The sequence below is a fragment of the Rana temporaria genome, chromosome 4 (assembly GCF_905171775.1).
Source record: "Rana temporaria chromosome 4, aRanTem1.1, whole genome shotgun sequence".
NCBI lineage: Eukaryota > Metazoa > Chordata > Amphibia > Anura > Ranidae > Rana > Rana temporaria.
The window spans coordinates 41271499-41297269 of NC_053492.1; the positions used below are offsets into that span (position 1 = coordinate 41271499).

A 25771-nucleotide genomic window follows, 5' to 3' on the forward strand; every position below is an offset into this window, starting at 1 on the left:
CAACACCCAGGCTCTCCAGGCCAATACGGCAGCCCTCACTCTGGGCCTGACCAGGATCGCCGTGGCCTTGGAGGGCAGGCCAGCAGGTGGGCAGCCACCCGGGGAGGCTCCTCCTTCCCCTGCCCCCCCCATGAGGATCCTCCTTCCCCTGCTTCCCCCCCCATGAGTCTCCCCTGAGGGCCCGTGGCCGTGGCCGGCCCAGGCGTAGCTCACGCCACCGGTGATATGTAGGGATGTTCTTTTGGATTTTTTTTATGATTTTATACTGTGATTATGATTTGTTTTATGTGTGTGAATGATGTGTGAATGTGGGGGTGACATTCCTGGTGAAAAAGGGTGTCACCCTCATTTTTGGTGGAGTAGGGATCCCCAGGACCAGGGAGAAGTGATCCCAGGTCCATGTGAAAGGTGTATGAATGCACAGTGACATAATTGGAGCCGTGGCGTGGCGTTGCTGCTCCCTAATACCATGTGGTTTTCTTGGGTCTAATCCAATTAGATGTGCATGTGATGTGTCTGTGCTAGGGACCACAGTGGGTGTGCATGCATGCATTCTCATTGTGCCATGTTTAATGTGTGTGTTTAATGTGCAAAGATGCCTTCTGCGAGGCATCTCCTAGCTGCTCTTCCCTCAGAAGAGGGGGTACCCTGGGTTAGGGGGGGATTGTCTGGTTGGGGGGTCAGGTCATCACGTATGTCAATCTCCAGGCCCCTTCTCACTGCGAAGTTGTGCAGCATGCAACATGTACCGATGATCTGGCACACAAAGTCTGGGGAATACAACAGGGTACCCCCAGACTTATCCAGGCATCGGAAACGTGACTTCAGGAGGCCAAATGTGCGTTCCACCACTGCACGGGTAAGTATGTGTGCAGCATTGTATCTTTCCTCTCCTGGGGTTTGGGGGTTCCGGAATGGAGTCATGAGATGGGGTCCCAGTGCATATGCAGAGTCACTTGGAAGGGAAAAGACAGGAGGATGTTAGTCATGCATGTGCCCCTCGTGATGTCTGCATCATGGGGGGGGACAGTCATACCTGACACCCATGTCACTCACCAACCAGCCAGCTGTCCCCATACACGTTCTGTTCAAATTCCCTGGAGATGTTGCTCTGACGGTATATGAAGCTGTCATGGCTGGATCCTGGGTGTTTGGCACGGACGTGCCATATGAGGAGTGGGCATCCACTATCACCTGGACATTGATTGAGTGCCAATGCTTCCTATTGCGGTACATGTGCTCTGTCTCATGGGGGGGCTGTAGTACCACATGTGTGCAATCAATGGCCCCGATGGTGCGTGGGAATCCTGCAATTTTGTAAAAATCTATCATTGTGTTCATTCGCTGGACCTCCTGGGTGGGTTTGAGGATTTGGTTGGCCATGCGTCTCAGGATTGCAGGGACAACCTGGTGCACACATCTGCTAATGGAGGATTGTGACATCCCAGCCACACCTCCACTTGTGCGCTGAAAAGAGCCAGTGGCCAGGAAATGCAGTGTTGCCAGTACCTTGATCAGTGGCTGCACTGCATGTGAGCGTTGTGTTGGGCTGGTGAGATCATCCTGCAGGATTCTGGTGATTTCCAGGATGGCTTCACGGTTGAATCTGAAGTTGCGATATACCTCAGAATCACACATGCCAAACACATCTAGGCGTCTGGGGTATACCCTCTCCTGTGCCCTCCTCCTCCTCCTCCGTTCCCTCCTCCTCCTGCTCCTCCGTTCCCTCCTCCTTCTTTGTGCCTCTAAAGTCACTAGTATAGTTATGAGCATGGATGCCCCTGGCATGTTGGCTGACAGATTGTAGTCCGGCAAGTGTGTGTGCTCAGCTCTTCCTTAATGGTGTTGCTTTAGCTGACCTTTACACGGCTGGAGCAAAGTTAAGGCACCTTTTATAAAGTGTAAAATTACTCCGGGAAACTAACAGATGCGCACAGGGCGTAGCCTACGCCGCACACACCTAATTTTGTGGTTTGCCTTATCTCCCCCATTTGCATATTTGCCTAGCAAAACAATGGTGTGTCTAGCGTATTTTGCGCTCGAAGAAGCGCCGGTGTAATTGTTTTAGGTAGGATGGAAAAAAATGGTTTTCAGGCGTATTTCGATTTGAGGATCAGGCGCAAAAATACGCGCGGCGCATTTTTCAATTACGCCACGCATCTCGAGATACATCGGCGTAAGTGCTTTGTGAATCTGGCCCTAAGTTTTCTACTTTCTGTTATAAAACATATCCAATAAAAATGTCAAATTTCATCATAAATGTAGGCCAAAATGTATTCTGCTATGTCTTTGGTAAACATAAATCCCAATAAGTGCATATTAATTGGTTTATGTGAAAGTTATAGCATCTACAAACTATGCTATATACTGTATATTTGAAAATTGATCTTACACTTTGTCTGCTGTTACAATGAATGATAATCATTGTACAAGCAACATTTTCAACTGTCATGAATGGATTACATTTATGACAGCTGTGATCACTAGTGATTGGCTACAGCTAATCACATGGTATAAGGTTCTGTAATTGGCCCAGGTACCATGTGATAGCTATGGACTAATCACAGCATAGAAAATACTGCTGTCATGAATGAATTCATTCATAACAGTTTTGTTGACATTGTTGAATTTGGACATTCGAATAAACAACAAAGGGTTTTATCAGTGATATTCTTCTATGCATCTTTTATGCAATCCATAGATATGAGATTAGTTGCCTGTTCTGATTTGTTAGATGACATCTATGGTATTTAAATTCAGATACTGAAAGTGTGATTTAAAACACATAGAACAAAAAGTCTCTTATTGTTGGGGTTCAATGGGACTCAATATGCTCTTAATGATTTGGTTGGTAATTGACCCAGAAGCCAAAGCAGTAAGCCACAGGTGTCAAACACAAGGCCCACGGGATATCTCCAGCCCCCCTCTGGTCCTTCTCCAGACCCTGTACTTTCTGCTTTCAAGCAATGCTTCCAGCTTCTTCCCAGCAGCATAAGGTAAGTGGGGTGCACTGTAATTTCAGGGAGGGTGGGGGACTCAACTTCTGATGGTGGGGTGGCTCTAGTCTTAACATCTAATGTAAGGGGAGGGGATGCGCTGGACATCTAATCTTACAGATACAAACGGCCCTTTTGAGGGCAATCATAATGCTGATGCGGCCCATGATAAAATTGAATTAGACACACCTGATATCTGATGTTGGGAAGGAGGATAGCACTGAGAGCCTCCAGATACACCCCTTGACAACTGGAAGAATATGCGTGGCCAAAGCGAGTTCGAAGCTGCCGCTTGCAGCTACAGTTATGGAAGAATTGTTGGGAACATGCCCACTAGGTAGAAACTGAACCATTCATTACTTTATTTTTCAGATGTCGTCTATGATGCATTGTGTAAATAATTTAGCAAAACCTGTTGGGCCACTTTGTGCAGCAAGCATACTTTTATATCCCAGGCTGTTCAGATACAGTACGCTGCCGTTGTTCCATCCATGAACAAATAAATAAATTACAGCATATGGGTCTGAGTTTAAGCAGGATATGGCTGTTTACCACGTAGATAATTATATGTAAGGCCGGGTACACACGAACAAACATGTATGGTGAAAGCGGTCCGTCGGACCGTTTTCACCATACATGTCTGCCAGAGGGCTTCTGTACGATGGTTGTACACACCATCGTACAGAAGTCCGCGCGTAAACAATACGCGGGGCGTGTCCGCGGTGTCGCCGCGACAATGACGCAGCGACGTGGGCGGCCCGCCTTTAAAATGCTTCCACGCATGCGTCGAAGTCATTCGACGCATGCGAGGGACGGCGGGCGCCTGGACATGTACGGTAGGTCTGTACTGACGACCGTACATGTCCGAGCGGGCAGGATTCCAGCGGACGGTTTTAAAACACGTCCAGGAATATTTGTCTGCTGGGAAAAGGCCCGGCGGGCAAATGTTTGCTGGAATTCGGCCCGCTCGCGCCCACACACGACCGAACATGTCTGCTGAAACTGGCCCGCGGACCAGTTTCAGCAGACATGTTTGGTCGTGAGTATGGGGCCTTAGTATAAAGCTTTTTTGCTGGCTGAGAAATAGGTAGTTCCTGGTAATAGAAGAAACGTCGGTCCATCTGAAAATATGCTTTACAGCTCTTTCAGACTATAGCTAGTATATACCGGTATATGGGACGGATGTTACTGGTGCAAATGGAAAAAAATCGTATTCTATATTGAATGGTTTGCTGCAATCAGAAGGGTGCAAGTCGCTCAATGGTGGCTCGCCCAAAGTATAATTAATGTAATATAAGGATTGCGCTACCCTGGAAGGTGACCTACATCTACCTAATCATGTGCGATAAGCAAAATGAATTAACATCTATAAGTATCGCCTTGTGCTATTCCTCCACAAATTTACCAATAAGTGACAATCCACCAAAAGTTGTACGTATGTTTTTAAAAAAAAATGCATATGTACTGTATTTATCGGCGTTTACCGCTCACTTTTTTCCCCTGAAAATCACGGGTGCGCGCTATACGCCGATAGCATACCTCGAAGGGGAAGGAGGGGGACGAGCGCCCGCCGGAAATCACCGAGCCGTCATCTCCTCTTGGCTCTCACTCGGCTGTCACGTCACACACGCACAGTCCCACCTCCACCATCGGCATTGGACCATCTCCTGTGAAGGAGGGGGACGAGCGCCCGCCGGAAATCACCGAGCTGTCATCTCCTCTCGGCTCTCTCTTGGCTGTCACGTCACACACGCACAGTCCCGCCTCCGCCACCAGCATTGGACCAGTGTTCTGTCTATCACAGGAGATGGTCCAATGTCGATGGCGGAGGCAGGACTGTGCGTGTGTGACGTGAGAGCCGAGTGGAGAGGAGATGACGGCTCAGTGATTTCTGGCGGGCGCTCAACCCCCTCAGAGGTATGTGTGAGAGGTAAGTGTACTCCGTACACTAAGTTTTATTAGGTGGACAGCCAATCCTTGCCACTGGCCCAAATGAATTGTATAAATCAGCCGGCGTGTATTGCAGCATTATTTGGGTACATCCCAGGCTCTATGATTACTTTGCCTGAACCCCATTGCGATCCAGCATTACGAATGAGAGCTGCTGCTCTCCTAGCTTTGTCCCTCCCCTCCCATCTGTCAGGAAAGTGTGAGGGACACCCCAGAGACTGGCTTAGATTGCTTCAAAGTTGTTTATTAAAAAAAATAGTTTTTACAGAAAATTCCCTCTTAAAATTGGTGTGCGTGTTATCCGCCGGTGCGTGTTATACGCCGATAAATACGGTATATATAAAAACACATAAACATATCATTCGAGTGTTGAATTTTCAAAAACGTGCACTACTCTCTTTCGAATTCACAGAAAATATATATAAACTATGTTTTTAGTGTTACTAAACCACAATTAGTGTAGTAAAATTATTAACAAATAATATTAAATATACATGTGAAGGAGGATTCCTAAATGAATCCTTTTCTCTTTACTAAAAAAAAGTCACAATGTGGTAATCATGTGCTCTTAATCATCAAGAATTTCTCCTGTGAAGTGTTCAAATACAACGTGATTTCACCACTTCTGTGATCTTCCCATCACCGTTAAAAATGGCCACTCACCAGATCCCATTCAATAAAGGCCTTTGGTTCATTCCCAGGATAACCACTCCTGTTTTGTATCCCCACAGCTGTCAAGTTCGGGGGGAACGAAGTAGAGGAACGCTATTTCCCTCATATGATTGCATACACGGCTGGAGAAGCTTGGTGCCGGCAAACAGGCACACAAAAATGTGAGTGCAATATATGCTTTGTATTTAAATCAAATAATTTTTTTTACCTACTACACTATGATGGGCATCTTTTCCCTGTGAGCTTTTATAGAGAACGAGAAGCCATAACAATATATTCAAGATACCTGACAGCTGTGGTGATACAAAACAGGAGTGGTTAATTTTGCTTATCGCACATGATTAGGTAGATGTAGGTCACCTACCAGGGTAGCGCAATGCTTATATTACATTAATTATAGCTAGTATAGGTTAGTTACATTCAGCTTTAATGTTGAAGACATTTCACCACTCATCAAAGAGGTTTCTTTGGATCTAATAAGTCTGATGCCGCGTACATACGACCGTTTTTAAGGGTCTAGAAAAAACAACGTTTTTTTCAACCCGATCATTAAAACGACGTTGCCTACACACGATCGTGAAAAAAAAATGCTCTAGCAAAGCGCGGTGACGTACAACACGTACGACGGAACTATAAAGGGGAAGTTCCATTCGGATGACGCCACCCTTTGGGCTGCTTTTGCTGATTTTGTGTTAGTAAAAGACGATTTGCGCTTTTCTGTCTGTTACAGCGTGATGAATGTGCTTACTCCATTACGAACGGTAGTTTTACCAGTACGAGCGCTCCCGACTCATAATGCAGGTTAGGATGAAGGAAAAAAGCTGGGACAGCCGCACTCCAAAAAAACTCCTCCTTTAATTAAAAATCACAAAATACATGCCACAGCAAAAAACAGCACAACAAAAGAAAAGCTGACGTTTTGCACTATGCCTTAGTGCTTCTTCATAGCTCCCGACTCATAACTTGCTTCTGAGAATGCGCGGATTTTCACGTTGTTAAAGCCCACACATGATAATTTTTTACAACCTTAAAAACGACAACGTTAAAATCGTCGTGAAAAAAATAGAGCATGTTTGAAAAAAAATGTTGCCCATTTTTTAGAACCCGAAAAATGCTCTGAAGCCCACACACGATCGTTTTTAATGACGTCATTTTTTAGAACCCGAAAAATGGTCGTGTGTACGCGGCATTAGGAACATTTCCCAGCATTTACAGTGCCTTGAAAAAAAGTATTCACATCCCAGAAAAACCTCTGATGTGTACAGGGGGAAAGTTACCAAGCAGGATCTCGTTTTTTCCCCGGGATTCCCGGTGGAATTTTTACCGCTTGGAATCCCGTCGTGTGTACAGGGCTTCAGAGTCTGCAAAAGACTTGAGACTTGAGACTGGGGTGGCGGTTCACCTTCCAGCAGGGCAACGAACCTAAACATACAGCCAGAGCTACAATGGAATGGTTTAGATCAAAGCATATTCATGTGTTAGAATGGCCCAGTCAAAGTCCAGACCTAAATCCAATTGAGAATCTGTGGCAAGACTTGAAAATTGCTGTTCACAGACGCTCTCCATCCAATCTGACAGAGCTTGAGCTATTTTGCAAAGAAGAATGGGCAAAAATGTCACTCTCTAGATTTGCAAAGCTGGTAGAGACATCCCCAAAAAGACTTGCAGGATGTGGCTACCATGAGGTTGCAAAGGGTCAACAGTGCTGAGATGCAGCAAATTATGAAAAAATTGGTGAAATCAATATTTTAATAAATAAAGTAGTAGTTATTTATGATATACAGATCTTTAGGAATACAAATGCCATTCATTATTCTATTAGGGATGGAAACATTACACTTACTTACTTTATTACCCCATGTTTTACCATTAACTTACATCCTACGCCATTCTAGATTCTATGCTATACTGGGTTAACCCAAATGTATCATTTGTGAGGCTTACCCCTGGGGGTTTGTGTAATTTTCTCTATATCCGGGAGCTGCGATGCGAACCGCAGCGTTCCCCTGCCCCCTCGTCCTATGGCCACAGGGCTGGGGGGACGCACTTGCTGCGCATTGACGCCACGCCTCACACAATTGACGATTGACGTCAGTATTGACGCTGCGTGCTGCCGTGTTACTCTTCCATGTGTGTGCGTTACAAGGGAGGAGCTGGGCTCCTGCATATAAGCATTATTTGCTCGTATGTGGCTGCTGCTCCTCTCCAGCACCCTTAGCGTGATGTTAGTGGGGCAATGTTTGGCGGACGGGCTGTCCCTCTCTTCCACCACTGTTACTGGCTACTACCTTTACTCCTACTCACTTGGACACGTCAATACCATGTTACATCATGGTTTCTTTCCAACCTCAGGTACACTCACTTTTACCTACATTTTCACTGCTCTATGATGGTTCGTCATACCTTCCACTACTTTTTATGCTATATTTTATACACTAATATGTCTCACCTATGTTGGAATTTCTATACACTAAATGCTCCACTTTCATGGTCTTTGTCTTCCACTAGCTAAGCTCATTGCCCTGATGCATGGCTTTTCACATTTTTGTTACAGAAGCCCTTTGGGCTCATACTCACTACTGTAGCTGTGGAAAAGGCACACGCGACGATCGGTAACCCGCGGGGAGCGATCCGGGACGAGGGTGCAGCTATTCATTTCTAGCCGCCCCCTCGCAATCGCTCCCTGGAGCTGAAGAACAGGGAGAGCCGTGTGTAAACACGGCTTCCCCGTGCTTCACTGTGGCGGCGTATTGATCGAGTGATCCCTTTTATAGGGAGACTCGATCGATGACGTCAGTCCTACAGTTGTAAACACACACTAGGTGAACACTAACTCCTACAGCGCCCCCTGTGGTTAACTCCCAAACTGCAACTGTCATTTTCACAATAAACAATGCAATTTAAATGCATTTTTTGCTGTGAAAATGACAATGGTCCCAAAAATGTGTCAAAATTGTCCGAAGTGTCCGCCATAATGTCGCAGTCACGAAAAAAATCGCTGATCGCCGCCATTAGTAGTAAAAAAAAAATTAATACAAATGCAATAAAACTATCCCCTATTTTGTAAAAGCTATAAATTTTGCGCAAACCAATCGATAAACGCTTATTGGTGATTTTACCAAAAATAGGTAGAAGGATACGTATCGGCCTAAACTGAGGAAAAAAAATGTTATATATGTTTTTGGGGGATATTTATTATAGCAAAAAGTAAAAAATATTGATTTTTTTTTCAAAATTGTCGCTCTATTTTTGTTTATAGCGCAAAAAATAAAAACCGCAGAGGTCATCAAATACCACCAAAAGAAAGCTCTATTTGTGGGGAAAAAAGGACGCCAATTTTGTTTGGGAGCCACGTCGCATGGCCGCGCAATTGTCTGTTAAAGCGACGCAGTGCCGAATCGCAAAACCTGGCCTGGGCATTTAGCAACAAAATGGTCCGGGGCTTAAGTGATTAATAAATATCATATTTTACTATATTGATTGATTCGTTCTGCCCTTAGTGTTTTGTTTCATTTAAAGTCCCACCTTCTCCGCTTGTCCCCATTAGTCCCTCTTTTTTCACAAATGCCATTCAGTTTGGGCTCCCACATACTATATCCAAGTTAAAAAAGCCCTCTTCCTGGACCGATCCACAGTGATTGAATCCTGACCCGTGGCCTGATTCATCTAGATCATCCTACCCTATTCCACTATCACGCGGCAATGTTCATTTTGGCAGAATTATATAGACTGGGTATTGTTGTATCTGTAACTGTACATCTGCCATCGGCCTCATATGCTCTACTTGATGAGTTGAAAATTAAACTTAAGGTGTACAAGAGACAGGCATAGGTCATCTTTGTAATGTATAACCAGACATATAATTAATCAGATTACTGATTCCAAGTTTTCACACTTCTGAGCCAAGATCCAAAGACTTGTGGGACTCAGGGTGTCATTATTTTGGCCCAAAAGTCTCAGCACAGCATTGCAGTGGGATCACGTGGCATTATTGTGGCAGCCCCAAATGTTAATGCTGTGCTGAGTCAGTGTGGCTTTGCTAAAAATATATGTATCGGTAGCAACCATAAAATTCTAAGCTCATAGTCAATGGCCCAGATTCAAGTAGAATCGCGCAATATTTGCGTGGGCAAAGAGCAAATTTTTTTCTCTGCGCCCACGCAAATATTGCGCTTTGCCCGCGATTCACGGAGCAGTTGCTCCGTAAATTGCGCGGGCAATATGCTAAGCAGCCGGGCGCAAGGCTGCCTAATGTAAATGATCCCGCCGGGGGCAGGAATCATTTAAATTAGGCGCGCTCCCGCGCCGAGCGAACAGGGCATGCTCCGTCGGGAAACTTTCCCGACGTGCATTGCGGCAAATGACGTCGCAAGGACGTCATTTGCTTGTAAGTGAACGTGAATGGCGTCCAGCGCCATTCACGGTTCACTTACGTAAACGACGTGAAATTTGAACGTCGCGAGCGGGAGGCGCAGCTATACTTTAGCATTGGCTGCGCCTGCTATTAGCAGGAGCAACCTTATGCTAAAGGCGCCGTACGGAAACTCCGTACCTTGCGTACGCAGGGCCCGCGCAACTTTTGTGAATCGGTGGTAGTATGCAATTTGCATACTACACGCCGATCACAAAGGCCACGCCCCCTAGCGGCCAACGCAAGAATGCAGCCTGGGATGTGAAGGCATAAGGAGGCTTATGTTTGTCACATCCTAGGCTGCATTCGGTGTAACGAGGTTCCTGAATCAGGAGCACTCGTTACACCGGAGCAAGTAAGCACTTGCGCGGCGCAACTATGGTTGCGCGGGCGCAAGTGCTTCTTGAATCTGGGCCAATGGTGGGAGCTAAAGTCATGAGAGAGATGGTACCATCATTCCTATTCAACAGAATTCTCCACAACCCTTGTTTCACCAAGGTCCCCTCCCTATCACACTTCATTCATAAAGGTCCCTGAATGGCTTAGAAAAACTGGCACTGGCTATAATTCCCCACTAATCCCTTTATTCGACACAAATTTTTTTGCACCAGGGAAAATAGGCCTGTTTGGTAACTGGATAAATAAAACAGATGCACAATTAAAAGACATATTAAAAGACGGCGAAATTCTCACCTACCAGGAATTAAGTAAAAAAAAAAGAATTGTTTGAGCTGAACGATATATACAGCTGACGCATTTTGTAGATTCCTTCCCCTCTTTGCCGAGGTCAGATAGAAATTTGCTCCCTCTGGAGCGTTTGTGTTTAGCACCAAACGGAAGGGGCGGGATCTCCTCAATTTACAAAATATTGATGGGATTGAAAAATCTCGGTTTTCCTCCTTATATTAATAAATGGGAAGAGGAATTGGAAACGGGCAAAACCGAGATAGAGGTCAGGAAAATATAAAAAAAAGATGCATACTTCTTCAACTAACTGTGCATTGATCGAAATGAACTTCAAATGCTTAGCACGGTGGTATATAACCCCGGCCATAGCACACCGTTATCGAGATGAAACCTCTAAATATTGTTGGAGGGGCTGTCTTGAAGTGGGTACTATGTCACATATATGGTGGACCTGTCCAAAAATTAAAACATACTGGAATAACGTATTAATAGTAATTGAGGAAATTACCGGAATTAAAATACCTCCTGATCCATGGGTTTGTCTGTTCCACGGGACAGATATGTCAACTAAACAGTACATGAGAACTTTACTTCCCCACGTACTAGATGCAGCAAAGAGTCTGATCCCCAAACAATGGAAGGACCCTATGAGCCCAACAGAGAGGAGCTGGCTTTGCAAAATCAACGATATATATTATGCTGAACAGCTCAGGTTCATGGGAGAGGAAGGAGAAGGAGGATTTAAATAAAAATGGCAGGACTGGGTTAATTATAAACTTTCACCGAGTTATATAGATAGGATGATATAGTGTAGGAAGAATTGGGCAAAGGGAGATACAATATGAGACGGAATTTCGGAGATAGGGGAGGGTGGAAGGGTAGGGACAAGGGATGGGGGTGGGACGAGGGTGGGATGAGGGCTTGTTCGGCTAGGGGAAATTAATGTATTCATTCACGTATTTATTTAAGTATTTTTTCTCTTTTGTATATTCATTGACATATTATATTTAAACGCACTTTTGCAATAACAAAAAAAAAAATCCTGATAGTTCTCTGAGGCGGAACAAAGAAAAAAAAAAAAAAAGAAAAACTGGCACTCCATGGTGACAAGTATGGTGAGGTTAACCACTTCAATACCAGACACTTTCCCCCCTTCCTGCCCAGGCCAATTTTCAGCTTTCAGCACTGTCTCTGTTTAAATGACAATTGCGCGGTCATGCTGCTTTGTACCCAAACAACATTTTTATCATTTTGTTCCTACAGATAGAGCTATCTTTTGGTGGTATTTGATCACCTCTGGGGTTTTTATTTTTTGCTAAACAAATAAATGTTTACCGAAAATTTGTTGACGGAACATTAAAACAAATATTTTTTCTTAACTTTTGTTTTAACATTTTGTAAATAAGTAAGTCTTCTCCTTCACTGATGGGCACTGATGAGTCTGCACTGGTGAGGCACTAATAAGGCCGCACTGATGAGGTGTCACCAATGAGGTGGCACTGATGGGCATTGATATGCTACATTGATGGGCACTGATAGGCAACACTGATGGGCACTGATAGGTGGCACAGATGGGCACTCATAGGCAGCACTGATGGGTACTCATAGGTAGCACTGATGGGTACTTATGGGTGGCACTGATGGGCACTGATAGGCAGCACTGATAGGCACTGAAAGGGGGAACTGATGGGCATGGATGGGCAGTGATAGGTGGCACTGATGGACACTGAAAGATGGCACTGATGGGCATCACTGCTATGGAGGCAGTAGCAGGTATTGCTGATGGGCACTGCTTGGCATCATATGTGGGCACACATTGGCTCCATATGTGGCCACAGATAGGATAGGCATCCCTGGTGGCCATTGGTGGACTACCTGGTGGTCATTAGTGGTGGCAATCCCTGGTGGTCCTAGGTGGGCATCCTCGGGGGGCTGCGCTGATAATCAATCAGCGCAGACCCCCCTGTCAGGAGAGCAGGCGAGTGGCTGTCCTCTACTTGCGTCTGTCAGACTTGAGTGAGGAAAAGCCGATACGTGGCTCTTTATGTTTACATAGTGATCAGCTGATCACGTGGTAAAGAGTCTCCGTCAGAGACTCTTTATGGAGATTGGTGTTGCGGTGTGTTAGACCCACGGGCATGCGCCAGCTTGTTATCATGATCACGTCATATGACGTCCGAGGTCATATTGTTATATGGTGGGCGGGAAGTGGTTAATAGCCATTTTTCCTGAAAAAAAGGATGGTTTTTAGTTTCAGTCTTACTTTGGGATTAGACATGTGGCACGTTAGACCCGGGGTTTCTCAGCTAGGGTTCTGTAGAACCCTAGGGTTTTTCCAGAGGTTGATAGGGGTTTTTAGACCTTGTTCCTTGAGGCAATTTCTGCCGCTCAGATAAGTTCCCACTGACACCAATGATCTCTTTAGCTATCTATAAGCAGGCAATTGTTCCCAATGACCACACATATAAGGAGCATTCTTCCTACTGACCATCACTCTAATTGATCATGAGTTGTACGGTAGGTATGGTCATTTTTAGCAGGTGTTCCATAAGACCGGAAAGGTATTTCAAGGGTTTCTCTGTGTTAAAAAAGTTGAGAAAGGCTACATTAGACCTTAGATGAATCTCAATTGGGCTCTTTTGGGAGGACTGAGTGACAGGCAGCACACAACAGCATTAAAGCTGAACTCCGACATGTAAAAAAAATAGCCTTGCAGTGGGGTCTTCTCACACTGCAAAGATTAAATGCTCCTTTGGTCTAGGGGGATATGTATAAGCAATAGTGCCTAACTTATTCCTCACTTCCTCATAGGGATGAGCTTGAGAATCAGTCCAAACAAAGCTTTACCCATTCATCAGGAGCTGAACTTCATGTATAATAGCAGTATTACTAACACAGCTTTCCGCTGTTGACATCATCGACTTCATTCGCTTACATGACAGGGTATGGCGTAGAATTCCCCCTAAATCCATATCAAAATGAACGGTCTGGTATGCATTTGGGGGGAGGGGGGTTATATGCATTTTTTTTCATTCTTGCTGTAGTTGCAGAAAAAAATTACAAAGAAAAAAAAAAGATATAGTTTAAATTGGTGGCAAGTGACATTCATTCTCCCCACCCCCCAAAAAAACCCATAGAAAACCCTCGGGAGGGGGGGGGGGTGGTCTATGTGCTTTAAAAAAAAAAGCTAAGTAATTCAACCGACAATACTGTATGGCACATGTTCACCAGGGCAGTGATCAGACCCCCCCCCCATGCTATTTCTTGATACCCCCTTGTCTATTAGCCCATTTATATTTGACCAATTCAGCTCCCATTGATTTCGATGGGGTTTGGGTTCACCATCCAAACCCCTGCCTACCTGAACCTAATAACTACTCCCCAACCTTCTCTGATCTCCAATGCTTTGGAATGGGAGGGCACTTTTTGAGATGGGAATGAGGGACACCTATTTGCAAAAGTATGTAGGCATAGGACATACCCCCTGCCATGCCCCCTTACAGGATAATTTTACAAAAACATTAATAGTTTTTACCACTACTATTCCTTTATATTGGCTTTTGGAATTTACAAATGCAGCAATTTAGAAATTAGATGAAAGTTTTAGCGCTGGGAAACACTTTTTGATAGATAAAAAGTGCATTTTATATATAACTATGAGGAAAGATGGGCAGAGGGACTTTGTTCCAAATCAGGGACAGTTCCTTGAAATCAGGGACTGTTTCTTGAAATCAGGGACAGTTCCTTGAAATCAGGGACTGTTTCTTGAAATCAGGGACAGTTCCTTGAAATCAGGGACTGTTTCTTGAAATCAGGGACTGTTTCTTGAAATCAGGGACTGTTTCTTGAAATCAGGGACAGTTGGGAGCTATGGGGTGGGCATTTGTTGTCCTAACATAAAAATTTGAATGCTGGTCCTGCATTTTATGGAGAAATCCTGAAACCAGTGAAGTGGTAAAAAAAAGCACTTTGGGGGAGTATTGGAAGCCTATGGTAAATAATGAAGTTTTTTCCTCTACCCCTACACTTAACCCATGCAGGTAGACCCCAATGGAGGGGTCTTTTATTGCTGCTGCCTGGAGTGAGGCTTTAATAAGCATTCTTGGTCAACAAATCAGTTATGGAGGTTAGAAAACCTTGTTCAATGAATAATGTTTTACAGGACTGTCTGCATCAAGCGCCTCTTTTTCCTTCACTGTCCTAAACAGGATCATTACTGCAACTAGAGCAAACTTGACAGAGACAACTTTGTAAAATGGGTGAATTGCACATTTACATCCCACCATTCTCTAATGTCTGTGGCCAACTTTCACAAGAACAATGAGAAGCATCACAGTACAATGTAGGCATGCATCCTCAGTCTAGATCAGGGGGTTCTCAACCTTTCTAGTGCTGTGACCCCTTGATAAAATTTCCCAAGTTATGGGGACCCCTAACAGTAAAATTATTTTCGTAGCATGGGTTGTCAGCACCCAAGGCAAGACAAGTAATTTTCACCCCTAACCCACAGGCATTTAGAGCTCCCTGAGTTCCTACCACTCATACAGTATTAAAACCCCTTATAGTACATTTTAGGATGTTCCACTCTTTCTCTTTGTGCTCCTTTCTTTCCTTTTTATCTCTCTCTATCCTAATCCCCATCCCTCGCTCTAACCGTCTTTCTTGTTCGTTCTCTTATTCTTTCACTCCCTTTTTATTTGTTCCTCCCCCTCTTTTCCTCTCTCTTCCATGTATTCTATATTTTTATACCTTCTCTTACTCTTTGGTAGGGGGGTGGGGGGGAATGGGATGAGTTGCAATTCTGGGGGGATTTTTGATCAGCCAACTTAGGTGCTCTTGATCAAGGTCATCTACTGATCTGAGAACTGTAGTGGGGACATTTAATGGCACTTTGGGGACTTTTAATAGTGTTACTCACTGTGTGTCTCGTAGCAGTGACACCTATGCCGAAATCAGGAGATAGGGTCTCCTCCAGCCCCTCCCCACTCCACATTCCTCACCAGTCAGTTGACCTCTAGTTTCTGCCCCCCACTCATGCCATGAACTGAATGGGCTCCAGGAACAGCCCAGGTGAACGGCTGGGAGAATGGTGCAGGCTTTAGGAACAGCCCAGGATTTGGTGACCCCTGGAAAATCATCATTTGACACCCAAGGGGGTCCCGTCCCCCAGGTTGAGAACCACTGGTCTAGATGAACTCTCAATACTTACTTCCCAGTAAACTGTGTCATCATAGCAGCTCTGATCAGGTGGCTGTCCCCAGAAAGGTAGTTTCAAGATAAATCCTAGAACAAAAAAAAAACATTGTAATATTAATATTATATTTAACATGTGGAAATTCTGTGAAACTACATGCTACTATTTGTATTTTTTGCTATGTAAATGAAAAATTACTGACAATTGTGAAAAAAATAAAATAAAATTCTTAACCACTTAAGGACCGCCGCACGACTATATATGTCGACAGAATGTCACGGCTGGGCACATGGACGTATATATACGTCCTCTTTAGGAGCCCAGCCGTGGGTCGCGGTCTGAAGCTCCGTGACCGCGCCCGTGGGACCCGCAGACCCGATCGCCGCCGGTGTCCCGCGATCGGGTCACAGGAGCTGAAGAACGGGGCGAGGTGTGTGTAAACAAACCTTCCCCATTCTTCTCTGTGGCAGTGACACTGATCGTCTGTTCCCTGATATAGGGAACGGTGATCAGTGACATCACAAGTCCAGCCCCGCCCCCCTACAGTAAGAAACACACATTAGGTCACACTTAACCCCTGCAGCGCCCCCTAGTAGTTAACCCCTTCACTGCCACTGTCATTTTCACAGTAATCAGTGCATTGTTATAGCACTTTTCGCTGTGAAAATGACAATGGTCCCAAAAATGTGTCAAAATTGTCTGATGTGTCCGCCATTATGTCGCAGTCATGAAAAAAAATCGCTGATCGCCGCCATTAATAGTAAAAAAATAAAAGTATTAATAAAAATGCCATAAAACTATCCCCTATTTTGTAAACGCTATAAATTTTGCGCAAACCAATTGATAAACGCTTATTGAATTTTTTTTACCAAAATAGGTAGAAGAATACATATCGGCCTAAACTGAGGAAAAATATGTTTTTTTATATCTTTTTTTGGGATATATATTATAGCAAAAAGTAAAAAATATTGAATTTTTTTCAAGGTGATCAAATACCACCAAAAAAAAACTCTATTTGTGGGAAAAAAGGACGTCAATTTTGTTTGGGAGCCACATCGCAGGTCCGCATAATTGTCAGTTAAAGCGACGCAGTGTCGAATCGCAAAAAGGAGCAAGGTCCTTAACCTGCATAATGGTCCAGGTCTTAACCGGTTAATATTCATTACATTTTTTGCAAAAAAAATAATTATTAATAATAATAATAATAATATTTTCTCTGCATAGATTTAGGCTAAAATGTATTCTGCTACACTTATGTGGTAAAAAGAATGCAAAAAAGGGTATCTTATTTAGTCTGTGTGAAAGTTATAGTTTACAAACTCTACAGTGCATCCGGAAAGTATTCGCAGTGCTTCACTTTTTACACATTTTGCCATGTTATTGCCCTATTTCAAAATGGATTAAATTCATTATTTTCCTCCAAAATTCTACAAACAATACCACATAATGACAACATGATAGAAGTTTGAAATCTTTGCAAAATTATAAAAAATAATGTACAAAAATCTCATGTACTGTACATAAGTATTCACAGCCTTTGCTCAATACTTTGTTGAAGTACCTTTGGCACCAATTACAGCCTTAAAGGGGTTGTAAAGGTTTGTTTTTTATTTTCTAAATAGGTTCCTTTATGCTAGTGCATTGTTGGTTCACTTACCTTTTCCTTCGATTTCCCTTCTAAATGTTTTTTTTCTTTGTCTGAATTTCTCACTTCCTGTTTCTCCTTAGTAAACTTGCCACCATCATCCGAGCGGTGGTTAGTCAGCCAGTACAGCTTACTAAACAGCTTACTGAGGAGGAACAGGAAGTGAGAAATTCAGACAAAGAAAACAAAGAAAAAAAAATTAGAAGGGAAATCAAAGGAAAAGGTAAGTGAACAAAAAATACACTAGCTTAAAGGAACCTATTTAGAAAATAAAAAACAAACCTTTACAACCCCTTTAAGTCTTTTTCAGTATAACACTACAAGCTTGGTACAACTATTTCTGGGCAGTTTCTCACATTCCTCTTTGCAGGACCTCTCAATATTGATCAGGTTGGATGGGCAGCGCCGGTGCACAGCCATTTTCAGATCTCTCCAGAGATGTTTAATCAGATTCACGTCTTGGCTCTGGCTGGGCCACTCTAGGACAGAGTTTTACCGTAGCCACTCCTTTGTTATCTTGGCTGTGTGTAGGGTCATTGTCCTGTTGGGAGACTAAACTTTGCCCCAGTCTGAGGTCCAGAGTGCTCTGGAGCAGATTTTAATGATGTCTCTGTACATTGCTGCTTTCATCTTTCCCTTGATCCTGACTAGTCTTCCAGTTCCTAAAAAACATCCCCACAGCATGATGCTGCCACCACCATGCTTCACTGTAGAAATGGTATTGGCCACCTGATGAGCAGTGCCTAGTTTCCTCCAGACATGATGCTTGCCATTCAGGCCAAAGAGTTTAATCTTTGTTTCATCAGACCAGAGAATTTTGTTTCTCATGGGTTGAGAGTCCTTCAGGTGGCTTTTATAAAACTCCAGGCGGGTTGTCATGTGCCTTTTACTGAGGAGTGGTTCCTATCTGGCCACTCTATCATACAGGCTTAATTGGTGGAGTGCTGCAGAGATGGTTGTTCTCTTGGAAGGTTCTCGTCTCTCCACAGAGAAAAGATGGAGCTCTGTCAGAGTGACCATCGGGGTTCTTGGTCACCTCCCTGACTAGTGCCCTTCTCCCCTGAACGCTCTGTTTGGCTGGGCAGCCCACTCTAGGAAGAGTCCTGGTGGTTCCAAACTTCTTACATTTATGGATGATGGAGGCCACTGTGCTCATTTGGCTGCTGACATTTTTTTGTAGCCTTCCCTAGATCTGTGCCTCGATACTTCATGGCTTGGTTTGTGCTCTGACATGCACTGTTAACTGTGGGACCTTATATAGACAGGCGTGTGTCTTACCAAATCATGTCCAATAAACTGAATTTACCACAGGTGGACTAGAATAAAATCATAGAAACATCTCAAGGATGATCAGTGAATACAGGATGCGCCTGAGCTAAATTTTGAGTGTCATGGCAAAGACTGTATATACTTATGTACGTGTGATTTTTAATTTTTTTTCCATAAATTTGCAAAAATTTCAAACAAACTTCTTTCACGTTGTCATTATGGGGTATTGTTTGTAGAATTTTGAGGGAATTTTTTTTATCCATTTTAGAATAAGGCTGTAACATAGCAAAATGTGGAAAAAGTGAAGTGCTGTGAATACTGAAGTTAAGTGCTGAAAGTGCACAATCTCAGATTTAATTTGAGGGTACATCCAAATCGGAGGAAGGGTTTAAGAATTACAGCTCTTAAAAACAGCCACCCCCCTTTTTCAAGGGGCTAAAAGTAATTGAATCAAAAGCTGTTTCATGGCCAGGTGTGGGCTACTCCTTCGTTATTTCTTCATCAATTAAGCAGGTAAAAGATCTGGAGATGATTCTAAGTGTGCTATTTGCATTTGGAATCTATTGCTGTGAACCTACATTATGCATTCAAATGAGCTGTCCATGCAAGTGAAATAGGCCATTGTAAGGCTTCAAATCAAAACAAATTCATTAGAGGGATAGCAGCAACATTAGGAGTAGCCAAATTATTATTATTATTATTATTATTATAATACAAGTTTTTTTATAGCGCCAACAGCGCTTAACAAAATAAATCAACAATTTGGTACATTCTGAGGAAAAAAGAATGCACGGGTGAGCTCAGCAACATAAAAAGGCCTGGACATCCACAGAAGACAACAGTAGTGGATGATCGCAGAATCCTCTTCATGGTAAAGAAAAACCCATTTACAACATCCAGAACAGTGAAGGACACTCTCCAGGAGGTGGGTGTATCATTGTCAAAGTCTACACTCAAGAGAAGACTTCACAAGAGCAAATACAGAGGGTTTGCTACAAGGTGAAAACCATTCATAAACCTGAAGAATAGAAAAGTCAGATTGGACTTTGCCAAAAAAACATCTAAAAAAGCCAGATCAGTTCTGGAAAAGCTTTCTTTGAAAGGATGAAACTAAGATTAAACTGTATCAGAATGACAGGAAGAAAAAAAAGTGTGGAAAAGGCTTGGAACAGCTCATGATCCAAAACACACAACCTCATCTGTAAAATGCATGGCTTCCAGTGGCACTGGGTCATTGGTGTTCATTGATGATGTGACAGAAGCAGCCGGGTGAATTCTGCAGTGTTTAGAGATATACTGTCAGCCCAGATTCAGCCAAATGCAGAAAAGTTGATTGGACGGCGGTCACAGTGCAGATGGACAATGATTCAAAACACACTGCAAACGTAACCCAGGAGCTTTTGAAGGAAAAGAAGTGGAATATTCTGCAATGGCAACCACCTGTTCTCAGTCCAATTGGGCATGCATTTCACTTGCTGAAGGCAAAACTAAAGACAGAAAGATACACAAACAAGGAAAACTGAAGACAGCTGCAGTTAGAGCCTGGCAAAGCATCAATAAGGAGGAAACAAATAGGTAGATTCAGGTAGAGTTGGGCCGGCTTATCAGTAGATAAGCCGGCCTAACTCAGAATCTACGCCGCCGTATGTTTAAGCGTATGCTCAAACAGAGATACGCTTAAACATATCTAAGATAGGATGGCTTGCGCCGTCCTATCTTAGATTGCAATTTTTCTGATGGCCGCTAGATGGCGCTTCCATTGCGGCCGGCGTAGATTATGTAAATGAGGGGATACGCCGATTCACGAACGTACGCCAGGCCGACGCAGTACTTTTACGCCGTTTACGTAAGAGATAGGCCACGTAAAGTTAGAGCTAGGCTCTAGTGGAATAGTAATGTCAAGTATGGCCGCCGTTCCCGCCGCGAAATTCAAAATTTACGTTGTTTGCGTAAGTCGTCCGCGAATCGGGATTTACGTCGTTTACGTCCACGTCTAAATCAATAGGCCCGTATGGCGCACTTAGCCGCAATGCGCACTGGCAAATGTAGTCGCCCGGCGCATGAGCAGTGAAAAAAAAAAACGTCAAAAACGTGAGGTCAAGCCTCATTACCATGAAACACGCCCCCCTCCAAGTCATTTGAATTTGGCGCCCTTACGCCCGCCCGCTTTAGGCTACGCCGCCGTAGATTAGCAGGCAAGTATATTGAGAATCATTACTAGCCTAGCTAATTTACGGCGGCGTAGCCTAAACAGGCTAAGCTACGCCGCCGTAACTTTACACGATTGTACCTGAATCTACCTAAAAGTCTTTAGTAATGTCCATGGGTTCCATACTTCAGGCAGTCATTGCCAGTAAAGGATAAGTCTCAAAATATTAAAAATTAACTTTTTACTTATAATTATATTCATTTGTCCAATTACATTTTAGCCTCTGAAAATGGGGGGACTGGGTATAAAAATTGTTGCAGTTCCTAAAATTTGTACTTGATATTTATGTTCAACCCCTTGAATTAAAGCTGAAAGTCTGTAATTATAATTTATTTGGATTGTTTAATTTTACATGTATTCTGGTGGCATACAGAGCCAAAAGTATGAAAATTCTGCCTGTGTCCAAATATATATGGACCTAACTACATGTCATTTACAAACCTGTAATTACACCTCCAACCACAGCGATGCCAGTAGTTGCAGCCAAAGCAGCTCCTTGCAGGAATGGTGTATACCTGCAAGACAGAAAATAAAAAATATATTATATGAGTGGAGTCAGGGTCAGGAATATTACTAGATCCCAGTCAGGAAACAGTTAATACCTCTGTCAGTTTATTTTTTGCAGTCTGTTTTACATTGGGGAGATTTACCTTTATTTCCTGTCCCAAAGATGCAACAGGAAGTGAAAGGAAATTTCTCCAAAATGAGAGGAATCACCACTTAGGCCTATTTTATAGTTGTGGCCGAGGGCAGTACAGATGGGTAGTCAAGCCACAGTTTTAGCTCCTGATCTGGATACCAGTTAAATTTATATATTTCAGGAGTTCAGCTTTGATAAAACTGCCCTGCACTAAGTACATAGGAAAAAGGGGGCAAAAGGGGCACTGTCCACATGACTAGGGTAAAAAAAAGGATTACATGCATGGAGTAAAGAAAATTAATAAAAAATCATGCATAACAGTTCATTTTGAATGATAGTCACTCACCCAGGCTTGGCGGCTCCCAGTGCAGTGGCAACAATACCAGCCATACCTCCCAGAGTTCCCGGCAAGCCGTGCAAATTGTGCACACCACAAGTATCTTGGATCCTCAGCTTGGAAGCGAAGATTGGCTAAAAGACAACGCTTGGTTATTACACAATCCAGAGGAAGAGACAATACAGATATAAAAAAAGATGTTTTAGTATTCTTTTAATTGATATAGCATAAATAAAATCTGTGATGGTTTACACCGTGGGAAACCTGATACAATCATATCGTAAAGCCTCAAATTCAATGGGAAAGGTAATACAAAACGAACAATGTATAAAAGGCAGCCATGATGGAGATCCATCAAAGCTGTGAGAGGGGCACACTATTCTAGCAGTAATAAGAAGTTTATAACCTGGATCTTTTGGTTTTCTTGAGAGAAATTAGATGTTCAAGAATGCAATGGACTTCGCTTAAGTTGGTCTCATTCTGATGTGAAGTGGAACTCATATATCCAATACAGCATACTAGATATTTTAGTTCTAGGGCATAGGTGTTGTGATGGTGCAAGACCCTGCCGAAATATGAGTTCAGCAAATTGGTATAAAAAAGACACAGGATTCTCAAAGGTTCGGATCTTCATTGGATAGATTGATAGCAGTGCAGCCATTGGCTTGTGCGGCTGTCAACCAAATCCAATGATGCGGCCGCCGGGGGCGGGGCCAAGTCATACAATGGGCGGCTATGAACACCGATTGTATGGCACGGAAGCGTGCCCGCAAGGTAACCCCCTCGGAAGAGAGCTTCCCAGGGTATTAGCTCTTGCGGGGAGGAGCCGTGAGAGCCGCCGTGGGACCCCAAAAGATTCTGATGTGAAGTGGAACTAATATATGCAATACAGCATACTAAATATTTTAGTTCTAGGGCATATGTGTTGTGATGGCGCAAGACTCTGCCAAAATATTAGTTTAGCAAATTGGTATAAAAAAGACACAGGATTCTCAAAGGTTCGGCTCTTCATTGGATAGATTGATAGCAGTGCAGCCATTGGCTTGTGCTGCTGTCAATCAAATCCAATGACTCGGTCGCCGGGGGCGGGGCCGAGTCATACAATGGGCGGCTATGAACACCGATTGTATGGCACGGAAGCGTGCCCGCAAGGTAACCCCCTCGGGAGAGATCTTCCCAGGGGATTTGCTCTTGCGGGGAGTAGCCGTGAGAGCCGCCGTGGGACCCCCGAAGAAGACGATCGGGACCACTCTGTGCAAAACAAACTGCACAGTGGAGGTAAGCATGATATGTTTGTAATTAAAAAAAAATCAAAAGCTTTAGTGCCACTTTAAAGGGGTTGTAAAGGTTCATGTTTTTTCACCTTAATGCATTCTATGCACTAAGGTGAAAAAACATCCGATGATTAGCGGACCCCCTGCCCCCCCGTTTACCTAATTGAGGCCTCGAAAGTCCCGCGTCGTGAACACGCAGGCTTCTCGACCAGGCTTTTCGGCTCTTCTCAGCTCATTCATTGGATGATTAATAGCATCGCAGCCATTGGCTCCCGCTGCTGTCAATCAAAGCAATGATGCGGCGCGCGGGGGGCGAGGCCGAGTGATACAGTCGGTGGCTGTAGGTGCCGACTGTATCACTGTATCATGGGAGCGCGCCCGCAAGCTAACCCACTTTGGAAGAGCGCTTTCCAGAACGGGGGAGTACCTGAAACAGCCGCCAAGGGACCCCAGAAGACGAGGATGGGGGCTACTCTGTGCAAAACAAACTACACAGTGGAGGTAAGTATGACATGTTTGTTAAAAAAATAAAAAAATAAATAAACCTTTACAACCCCTTTAAGCCAAACCCTGAACACTTTAGCGACGCACAGTAAATTTGTTTTTAAAATAATGTGGAAATGTAGAAGGCGACACATGGCAGTTTAAAGAGAAGACTAGTAAGAAGTTTATTCCTAAAAGGTTTTTGGTCAGGAAGCTTATAAATTTACCGTTAAGAACTTGAATCCCACTGTAGAAATGATGCCAGCAATAAAACCAATTATCATTGCCCCGAATGGGCCAATGTTCATATCAGCACAGGTGCCTACAGCAACACCTCCGGCCAGGGTGGCATTCTGAATGTGGACCTATGTAAAACAAGTAGACAATAGAATGTTAAAGTACAAATCCCCCCAAAAAATGTCATTAATTGCTAAATTCTTAATGCTATCCAACAATGCTAAGCTCAAGTGATAAGCATTGATCCATGCATTATAAAAGTCCATCCAGATTCAACAAGTTTCATGTACTTCTGGATAGGGTATGCCAACTTTTGTCACATGACTAGGTTTGTATTTCCATACAACATACAGCATATTCTACTAGTACCATCTCTGTACAATCTCCTAAAGATTTACAAAAAGATTTAATAGGAGGACAAACCTAAAGATTGCATAAATATCAAATCATGCTGACCCTTGACCCTTGAACTACAAAGTTGATGGTAGATCTAAAGGAGATCATACAAGCAGATTTTAAAGCTGTATGGTCTGCCCCAGACCATTGTCACCAGAATTAGATTTTCTATAACTTTCTGTCTTGTAATAATGGTCACCAGGACAAATAGAGGGTGAATCTACCTAGTAAGGGCACAGACAGCATGCCTTAGCCACACCCATTTCACTCTGCCACTTTATTAACACCCTATAAACTTTTTCCTGGTTTGATATCTCTGGATCATGCCTTGTTCTTACTTACCATATCAAACTTTCCTTTGTGTTCCAACAAGCTGGAGAAGGCATAGGCGGTCAGGACACAGGCAGCCAATGAGAAGTAGGTGTTAATTATGGCCATTTGCTGCTCTGCTCCAGGGTTGGCAATGGCTGAATTGAAGCTTGGCCAGAACATCCACAAAAACAGAGTCCCTGTAAATATGAAGAGATTGTAAACAATCACGGTTGTAAGTTCAAAAGTCGCCACCCCCCAATCCATGCGTCCAGCCCCTAATCTACATGCAAGGCTTCCATTTTTTTTTTTAGAAGCACATGATCAGAGCCTGAGGCTGTAATTGGCTTAGAAAAAGGGTGGGCTTGGGGCGCAGAGCACTGCGCCCTGAGCCCACCCAGTTGTGTGACAATAGCAAATTAATATTCGCTATTATCTTCCTGAATCTCCTCCTGGCCAATCAGAAAGCTGATCCTGAGACCGATTGGCCGAAATGAGAAGCAATTGTATGGCCGCCGAGGAGGAGGAGACGCAGGGGAAGCCGCATGAAATCGAAGCGGAGGAGACACATGCTGAAGCAGCTGAGGAGGAAGTGCTGCCCACAAGTAAGTGTGGGGCTATTGGGCTGACGATCAAGCGATGGGGGAGGGGGTGGTACCGCCCACCCGACCGGGGGGGTTTGGCAGATGGTTTTGTTTGCCCCCCCAAAAAAATTTCAATATTTTTGAATCCACAGCCTTCATTAAAATAATACCTAATACCTAATACCTCCTATTCTGTCTCAAATACTGCTTTATGCATACCTCCATAGACCAAGTATGCCTGGACAGTATGGTCACCTGCTGACTTGGCACCATCCATGGGTAGCTCAAAGCGGAGTTCCACCCGTTTTTTAGTTTATTAAAAGTCAGCAGCTACAAAAAGCATAACTTTTAATAAACCGACACTCACCTGTCCTGCGGTCCAGCGATGCGGCCACACGGAGCCCCGCTCCTCTCCTCCTCTCCTCGGGGGCGTAATTTCTACTGTGGGCACCCAGCCGTGACAGTTTACAGCATGTGC

The 25771-nt window shown here is 43.8% G+C and overlaps 1 protein-coding gene across 1 annotated transcript in view; it reads right to left on the reverse strand.

The window, feature by feature from the left end:
• RHAG (Rh associated glycoprotein) overlaps window positions 1-25771 on the reverse strand; it is a 78043-nt gene that overhangs the window by 5599 nt on the left and 46673 nt on the right. Inside the window, exons 5-9 of the mRNA XM_040348325.1 lie at window positions 24743-24909; window positions 23995-24132; window positions 22020-22144; window positions 21475-21548; window positions 15926-15999 (exon numbers count right to left, since the gene is read on the reverse strand). Coding sequence (XP_040204259.1) covers window positions 15926-15999; window positions 21475-21548; window positions 22020-22144; window positions 23995-24132; window positions 24743-24909 — 578 coding nt within the window. The remainder of the gene's footprint in view (window positions 1-15925; window positions 16000-21474; window positions 21549-22019; window positions 22145-23994; window positions 24133-24742; window positions 24910-25771) is intronic.